This window comes from Haliotis rubra, unplaced genomic scaffold (genome assembly GCF_003918875.1).
Source record: "Haliotis rubra isolate DU_JTF1 unplaced genomic scaffold, ASM391887v1 Scf499, whole genome shotgun sequence".
Lineage (NCBI taxonomy): Eukaryota > Metazoa > Mollusca > Gastropoda > Lepetellida > Haliotidae > Haliotis > Haliotis rubra.
Window position 1 is genome coordinate 431,043 of NW_025767189.1, and position 9,838 is coordinate 440,880.

At 39.7% G+C, this 9,838-nt stretch overlaps 1 protein-coding gene across 1 annotated transcript in view; it reads right to left on the bottom strand.

Moving 5' to 3' along the window:
• Positions 1 to 5,282, bottom strand: part of LOC124291643 (degenerin mec-10-like) — a 29,240-nt gene extending 23,958 nt beyond the window's left edge. The window contains exon 1 of the mRNA XM_046728694.1: positions 5,162 to 5,282. Within this exon, the coding sequence (XP_046584650.1) occupies positions 5,162 to 5,194 (33 nt within the window). The 5' untranslated portion in view covers positions 5,195 to 5,282. The remainder of the gene's footprint in view (positions 1 to 5,161) is intronic.
• Between the last annotated feature and the right edge of the window lie 4,556 nt (positions 5,283 to 9,838).

Genomic DNA, 9,838 nt, shown 5'->3' on the forward strand with positions numbered 1-9,838 from the left:
TGAAGTTGGCTACTTTACCATCATCATAAAAATACACAACGCATCTTCAACTGTCACTGGGCAGAGAAGCCTATTACACTAACAATATGTCCTGAGACAAAACTGCATATAATTTATGTTCAATCAACCAATAGAGTGTAGTATGAAGTCTTTCTCAACAAGATTTGCTTTCAAAACATATCTGGTCTCGCAAAAATCACCAAGTGTACCTGATTCTAAAATAGAAATAGTTAAATAATAATTATGTTGTAATTACACAAACCAACATATCATTATGACTGTAATTCCACTTCCAATTTTACAACATCGATTGTAGTCGTTATTTATTACGTTTTCATATTTTTGTTTTGACTTTTTGTTTTCACGGCGAAGCGGTAATCAATAACTTGTTATGTTGGGTAGTTGCGATAACACGGACGGCAAACATAAACAAAAGTGTAAGGAAGAACGCTGTCCTGACTCGCTAAACAGAAACAATACGTGTTTAAACTATGCTTTCCAAATAACTAAACAGTTTAAACGTTCAATATTAACAATGTATGTAAGTTTCTACCTCTTCAGGAAACAAATGAACGATTGCCATTAAAGCCGGCAATTTATGCCTGAATGCATGCATGATGCACGTGCATCTCGATTTCAATGTTGTTTTCGTGCGAAGTCTTCCCTTTCCACAAACAAAAACATTTCAAACCTCAATCTCAAACAATACTTTATTGGGCAAAACAGACTGTACGACCACGATTCGACTTGACTTCCGGTGTATATTTAAAAAAAATAGGTTCAAATACTCCATTGATATTTAAATGTCATTTCCAATATTACGACCTTTCTTTTGCTTTTCAGTATATGTTACAGTCAATGTGTGAAATCAGGCATTTTGTAAATTCCCTCATTCACTCAGTGAATTTGTAAATTGCCTGCAAAAATATTCGATTTATTTGACAAATTGTACAAATCGCTGATGTTACACATTAACTGCAACATATATACACATGTTTTCCAGTCGTCTTTAACATATTATCAACAAGGTTCTGCTTATGCGTGTCTACTATCTATGTTTTCTTTGTGGATGTTAAAAACCCCGATTGCCTATTAATACGTGTTCAATATTTTTCAAACAAATCCTCCAACGGAGAGCATCAACATGCACCAGACAAGTCAGACAAGCCAGGGAACCTCGCCACACGATCCCATACGACAAACATGGGTTATTGAAGACCAATACTAACATGGATTTACACTCTTGAAATGTGTTTCCCCTAGTACGATATGGATAACATAGAAGTTTGTGTTGCATTAAAACATTACACACGTGTATTTTTATAGCCTTCTATCATTGACCATCAAGTAAAAGAGTGTGTTCTCTCCTTCGTCCGTTCTAGGTCATCATTTAGCACCCCATCAGCCCAATAACAAAACCCACAGCAGCTTCTGAAGACCCATAACAGCACCACGACCTAATGCCTTCAGATTTACCCACGTAAATGTATTTTGAGCACATTTTTGGTAATGTTTTAAACGTTATATCAGTTATACACCCAGGCCCCGATTTCTCAAAACAAACTTAAGTTTTTACTCAAATTTAAAACTGAGTTTGACAATTTGAAACAGCTAAATTTTTAACTCAACTGCATTTTAAAAATAAAAAAGCCCGAACAACTTCTGTAATCTATCCACCAAACTCAAAATGTCTACTATGTTTGAGTTTAATATCGATTTCAATTCATTCAGTTTTCTCAAATTTGAGTAAAAACTCTAACTCAAGTCAGATCTCAGACTTAAATTTGTTTCGAGAAATCGGGGCCTGGTCATCGTAGCCATTAATGTGGATATTCCTAAACATGCACATCCAATGCGATAGTCTTGAGTGACATGATACAAACACTGCTTCTATTTCCTGATAGATTTCATCGATTCTAAGTTGCAAAAAGAAATAACACATGTGATCAAAATAACATATACCATATCATGTTTCAAAAATGATTAGGGGCGGTGGGGTAGCCTACTTGTTAAAGCGTTCGCTCGTGACGCCGAAGGCCCGGGTTCGATTTCCTATTTGGGTACTATGTGTGAAGCCCATTTCTGGTGTCCCCCGCCGTGATATTGCTGGAATATTGCTAAAAGCGGCGTAAAACTATACTCACACCCTCACTAAAAAGATGAAGTTGGACTTACATGTGTCATTGTAATAGATAGGTGATTTAGGATCGTCCCTCGTGCTAGTATCCTTTGGTAATAACAGGTATGTCGGCAGACTGGTTAACAGTGTAACAGCGAATAGCGCCCTGCTGTCGTCTGTATACTAGCAAATGAACTAATTTCGACAGTTTCTATTTTTCAGTAGGTATATACTGTATATGCAAAATCCCTATTCCCCTTCGGCCTGAGTGAGACTGACCCGGTGATTATACAACTACACGCGATAATCCATAACCATCTTAGGAGGTTCTTTCAAGACGGGTGATATTGCTTGAAACAGTGGAGTGTTGTAATCGCTGAAGCAACACCTAATGGCTCAGGTTCATGCAATGACGCTGTGATTTCTGAACTAAGCTGATTACAAGTAATGCAACACGGACAATAGGTGCCAGCCAGACTGGAAGTCCCACAAGTAACTTTGGTCGAGTATTTATCCGAACTAGAGCCTATTCATAGCAGCTTGCTCTGTCATTTGGTATGGGTTGATTCCCAAGCTGAAACTATAGGTTAAACGGGAATTTGTAAAGGAACCTGATGTGAAACTCCCAAATAGCCAAAAACTGTAATACATACTTCCTATCCAAAGTTTAGACTAGCTAGTGTAAATATAGCCACTTACTTCAGGAAACTCTTCTAAACTAAATTTTGCAAAATATTCAATATTGTTTAAAGGTACTGTTTACACATGAACTGATGTATTGTAAAACAAATTCATAACGTTGAAAAGATTATTGTCATGAGTTCAACAAATGATAAAAATCAGTGAAAATTGGCGAAAATGCAGCTGTTCACATGCACGATATTTGCACATGCTTTTCAGCAGTTTGATGCATGATCCTCGTGCAATTCAACTGCATAAGGTTGGCAGTTGGTTCAAAGGCAGTATTAGCAGGTGCAGGGTGGGTGTCCAGGTTGAAAACTGACTTTCCCACAATTTCATGTAATGTGTGATGTTATGTGAGATGACTGAGGCAGAGGCATGCCGGAGTTCCAGAGTGTTCTGCTGTCTCAGGAAATCTGTCACAACATGAGCGACATATGGACGGGCATTATCTGCTGAAGCGTGAATTTAAATGTCTGTATTTGAATGAACGGGCGCACATGAGACCCTATGATCTCATCCTTGTATCGCAGACCTGTCAGATTTACAATGACAAGTTGTGTCCGATCCGAGATGTGATGACTCCCAATATCATAACGCTGTCGCCACCAAACTGTCGACGTTGAACAACGCACGTGTCGGCATACCGTCAGTGATCACCATGCCAATCTTGTCTCCTGTACCGTAGATGTTGTTTGCACCAGGCAAGACGTGCCTGTAGATGACGTTGAGGCAAAATTGGACGTATTGCAGGCAGTCGAGGCGGATGTTGTGCTCCTTCAGTTGGTTCCGTACAGTCCTGGAACTAAGTGCACGTAAGTCAGGAATGGTCTGGGCAGTCAAATTGGCAGTCTGGAATCGATTCCTTAGATCGGTCAGCCAAATGTAGTTGTCTTGATGACGTGACGTCACGCGTGAACGGCCGGTCCCAGGCAAATCTCTCGTGTTCCCATTACGTTGACAACGTCTCCATAGAGATGATATCGTGCTTTGATGGACACCAAATTGTCTGGCCACTTCATTCTGGGCCATTCCTGTCTCCAGCATGCTCACGGCGCGGAAACGTTGATTTTCTTTAAACCGTGGCATGACGTAAGCGCAGTTTAGGTTGAAATTAACGTGTTTTCCACAACATTCGGAGGCAAGAGAATAATCAACCGTTCTTCAATTTTCAATATCAAGTGTGTGAACTTCAGGTGCCAAAGAGCATGCATAAAGTGAGCATTATTAAGTTCATTGTTCACAAGGTGCACGTGCCACGCGCGATACGTGACCTCAAATGTCCTGTAAAGTACTTTGTTACATGTTTATTTTGGGTTATTTGGATAATTTTTAAAATAATAATTATTTTATCCAATTTTATGTTATGCGCAGTTACTTTTTTCCTTTAGTATACTTGTTCATAAAAACGTAATTATGTGTGCGCTTAAACGTATTGCTATAGCTCAACATGTTAACCAAGTGTACTTGTCACATTAAAATATCAGCTTTTTGAATGGATACATAAATCCAAAACATTTACACTTTGGTGACACCAATCATGAGGGACATATTTTGTTGTGACACAGTTTGTTGTGGTGAGATGATGTGAGAAACCCATTTCTGGTAACTCACTCACTCACTCACTCAGTTATTCTCTTATGCTCAGTCCTAGCATAATAAAGCATATATCCATTTAGTACAAGGCAGCGTGGCCACCTTGTATATTGTACACCTGCATGCGCATAGCTATAGGAGTACAATAATCTCGAACGTGACCATAATATAGAACGTCAGTACCTAATAAGTTCAGAAACAAATTCCGTTTGGCGTAAAGTAGGTGAAATTGTAGGCGTAAAGGAGAAAATAGTAGTGAAATGTATTTGAATGAATCACCAGGTGTTTGCGAAAAAGCCATAATGCAACGGCGGCATGTAAACAATCCATTTCATCTCTTTTCCGAAATTATTATACATATTAATGAATGTGTGATTGGAAGAATATTGTGAGTGAGTTTAGTTTTACGCCGCACTCAGCAATATTCCAGCTATATGGCGGCGGTCTGTAAATATACCAGTCTGGACCAGACAATCCATTGATCAACAGCATGAGCATCGATCTACGCAATTGGGATACAATGACATGTGTCAACCAAGTCAGCGAGCCTGACCACCCGATCCCGATAGTCTCCCCATGCGACAAGCATGGGTTACTGAAGATCAAATCTACCCCGGATCAAGAATATTGTGAATGTGATAGTTGTAACAGGTTTCATACGGCATTTCAGTTACCTCACGACGTATCAGCTTCGGGCGCATCAATACACATCAAACAAATACCCCGAAACAAAAACAGAAATTACACAGTAAGAATTCCACAAACCTTCTCAAATTGAGGATCCTGTTGGACAGCCATGGTCTAAGATTCTGAATTCGAAGTTACCGATGGACGTCATCAACAACAGCAACGGCGATACTGGGCATGCATTGAAACGTCACAGCAGGTCCATCTGAACAAATGACAGGTGATGACAGGTTGGCAACAAACAATCAGCCTCCCAATCAGTGGTTGTAACTTCAGAGAACAATGTATGGCTCAGGTTTACTATTTGATCCCGACGGAAAGTGCCGAAGTTAATAAAACAGTCAGTTGTCATTCCAGATAATTGGTAGTCGTGATGAGTATCGTCAACGGCTTATATAATCCATGCAGTTGTTTGTGCCTCATGCAGCGTTCGTGCTGATGTGTATAACGGGTTATCACACATATATTTACATGTCACCGGTGAACCGTTATTGTAACATTTATTTTTGCAAACAGTTATAACGCCAAAGCCACTGTGTAAATTAATTTGTGGAAATTATAATACACTGCGTGGTATTTGAGTGTTCATTGGTTAAACATACACTTCCTATCATCACGTTAATCATGTTCTGCTTAATAGAAACCAAACAATCCTTCTCTCTGTGGATAAATACAGTTCCCTCTCACACTTCCAGTTCCAGACATACAAAACCCGCCAGGCCTTCGACTGGACATGGACATGGTGCAAGTCCATTTGTCTTGTGGGTTTTAAAAACATGTTTAGTGTTGACGTAAGCATTTAATAGCGCTTATAATCGACGTGCCCTTTCTGTTGTGCGAACTAATCTAAACCCCACCTCGGACAATCAAAGATCTACAACGTACCCAAACGTCAATCTGATCATGAAATCTGAATTAAGACCTTAGCTTGGATTAGGGCAATCTCCTTGTTCACGGGATGTCCCGTTTGGTGTGTTTGCTCCAATGCTATGCCGGTGTTTTATATCGAACGAAATTGACATGCTCCCAAAGAAAACAGAACAAGCTTGTTGTGAACACTTGCTGAGAAGACCCGTGAAGATCTAGATGTGAGCTAGAATCGGTCTTCATCTACCCATGCTTGTCGTAAGAGGCGACTAACGGGGTCGGGTGGTCAGGCTCGCTGACTTGGTTGACATATGTCATCGTATCCCCCAAATGCGTAGATCGATGCTCATGCTGTTGATCACTGGATTGTCTGCTTCAGACTCGATTATTTACAGACTGCAGCCATATAGCTAGAATATTGTTGAGTGTATCAAACGGAGAAACAAACTAGATGCCTCGACAACAGAGACATAGACATGCTTCCTTAATTAAGGTCTGTGTTTGTCAATCAATAAAGAATCTGTGCCAGTGTCATTTAGTGCCAAGCAAAATAACACAGGTCTATGACTATGGACTGAATTATAGAATACTACGCGCCGTTTTACCAATTAAGATGTGATCAACCAATCCTTCTGGAATACTATACCACATCTGTTACCTGTCGTACAATGACATTCAAATAGTACACCGTTTGATTGTGTATCCGCCATTAATCATTAACACTTCACAAAGCGCAATATCCCACCTGCACACACAAAGCGCAATATCCCACCTGCACACACAAAGCGCAATATCCCACCTGCACACACAAAGCGCAATATCCCACCTGCACACACAAAGCGCAATATCCCACCTGCACACACAAAGCGCAATATCCCACCTGCACACACAGCGCAAGCGCAATATCCCACCTGCACACAAAAGCAATACACACACAGCTGCCCACCTGCACACAAAGCGCAATATCCCACCTGCACACACAAAGCGCAATATCCCACCTGCACACACAAAGCGCAATATCCCACCTGCACACACAAAGCGCAATATCCCACCTGCACACACAAAGCGCAATATCCCACCTGCACACACAAAGCGCAATATCCCACCTGCACACACAAAGCGCAATATCCCACCTGCACACACAAAGCGCAATATCCCACCTGCACACACAAAGCGCAATATCCCACTTGCACAATCACAAACATCATACTAATCCTCTACCCAGTTGCTTTGTTTCTTACACTCTTGGGTTGCTATACTTTTTCTTGTGTGGGTAGAAGGTTTGTTATTTTCTCAGTTTCTTACAAATATATGTCACCAAATTTGTTAGGTTTTTACCTTGTTAAACTTCTCATTTCTAAATACATTCTGTGTTTCAAAATTAATACTGACTATAATTTACAGATGCGTTCAACATTTGAAACATATGTCATCGGAAAACAGACCAGTTCGGGGAGTGAATCATCTGCAATTCATATTTTACACCATACGTTATTTATCATCTAGTTTAATTGTCAAGGGTTTGATAACGCACCCAGTCCACAATCTTGCATGTGTTAGAAACAATTTGTAATCAGACAAACACAAACTATCCCTCTCTCGAATCCACATGCATCATGAGTAATCATACAAAAGATTCAACACCATTCAATGATTAACTCTTCAGTTTACCTCATTAATTTTCCGGCCTGTGTCATGTTTGTGATTTAAGCTTACTTCATTATATCTCCTATTTATCAAGGAGGAATTAAAGACACTCACTCACTCACTCACTCACCATTCTTTCCAACGCAGTTGTTTGCAATATTAGTCTGAAGTTTATAAATGGCGCAATATGACCCTTCTCAGACCTACGGGAAAACCTTTTTACTTCATTTATATATTTAGCAACAAACAACGCACGTACAAGAGGCTTTAGTGACATAGTATTAAGTCGAATCGGGGAAATATCAGCTTGGTCAGCTCGGATAAACCACACATCGACTTATGGTTGACATATGATTGGTTTGCTAGGTAGGCTGAAGTGTTTGCTGCAAAGAAGGATTAACCAGGTGACACATCAGTCAGTCATTACCATTATTCACCGTTATTATATACCATTTGCGTCCATTTCACTTTATCGACTCGTGGTGAGATTCTCTATTTATCTAAATGGATTTAAATTGAAGCCTCTTGTACGTGCGTTGTTTGTTGCTAAATATATAAATGAAGTAAAAAGGTTTTCCCGTAGGTTTGAGAAGGGTCATATTGCGCCATTTATAAACTTTCGACTAATGTTGCAAACGACTGCGTTGGAAAGAATGGTGTTGAATCGTTTGTATCATTACTCATGATACATGTGGATTCGAGAGAGGGATAGTTTTTGTTTGTCTGATTACAAATTGTAATCAATTTTAATAAATAAATTTTAATTTAAATTTAAATCCATTTAGATAAATGGAGAATCTCACCACGAGTCGAAAAAGTTACAAATATCCGATGCTTGCCGAGGATATTTATACTTTTGTCAATGAGTGTTGATATATTTGATATCAGAAGCCACGACGGTCAGATTCTATTTATCGTCAAGTATCACTCTTCATTGGTTTTCAATGAAAAATGAACATCCCTGAACACAGTACTGCCATTAGACTTGCGGTGCAGGGATGTCATAGCATTGTGACGGCATCAAGTTCATGGCGTCATAGCATTGTAGGGCATTGTACAAAATCTACTGTCAAAACGACCGCCTCCGTGGTGTAGTGGTTAGAGCGTCCGCCCGAGAGCGGAAGGTCGCGGGTTCGATCCCCGACCGGTCATACCAAAAGACGTTAAAATATGGTACTTGTTGGTCCCTGCCTGGTGCTCGGCATTAATGGGTACAACAAGGACTGGTCGGCTCGGAGTCAGTATAATGTGTCTAAGTGGGGTATTCATGCTTCACTGCGGCATGGTATCTCAGTGAGCTAGCACTATAAAACCAGCTTAAGTCTGGGCTAGTACAAGCAGCCGCACATACACATACACACGCATGCACGTCGTCATATGAGCGAGATATTCTCAAGCACGACGTTAAACCCAATTTCACCTCACCTCACTGTCAAAACGATATCTCACACAAGCAATGTCTCCTGTGGAACACAGGTTTGGATTGATAATTACTGTTATAACGCCTTGTATCATGGGTTATCTGACACAGTGTCATTGTGGATCAACGTTCAAACGTCTGTTTATGCGACGCTGTACAAATGTAAAAAGTAAGTAACATTCGTGCAAGATTGAAGTTTTTGCACATGCATGATGTGAGAATAGGGTGGTGTCTGTCAATGCCTTTTCTCCATTTTTAAAATAAAATCAACTGTTCCTATTTAATTATTAAAGGGATCTTGCTCAACTAAATGGACGGGTTTTATCTTTAATATTGACATATTTGAGTTTGCAGGAGGTGTATTGATCAGACAAACACTGAAATGTGCATGAGTGTGTCTTATCGCCAAATAGAAAACAAACCCATCTTAGTAAATGTATTTGACAACAATATCCATAATCGAAAAATACCAGGCATTAACACTATGATTGACACCACATATTTTCCGATATACGTATAAGTAGTTAGATAATGATACATTTTAAATAACCCAGGATAATACATACACAGTTGATAGCTTTCAGGCATTCAATATATAGACTAGTTCAATATGTTCGATCTTCGCGAAGATACCCATGATGCTTATCTTTTGTTCCTCGTGTAGCTCAGATAACAGAAATACCTTTGCGACACATCAAAGTCATTGTTATGGTCCAAAGAAATACTACTGAAAGCGGCATTATGCTGAATCATATTCCGTCCCGATAACAGAAATAATGTACTAGGCGGCGTTAAAACAAATGTTATGGTCAATATAATTG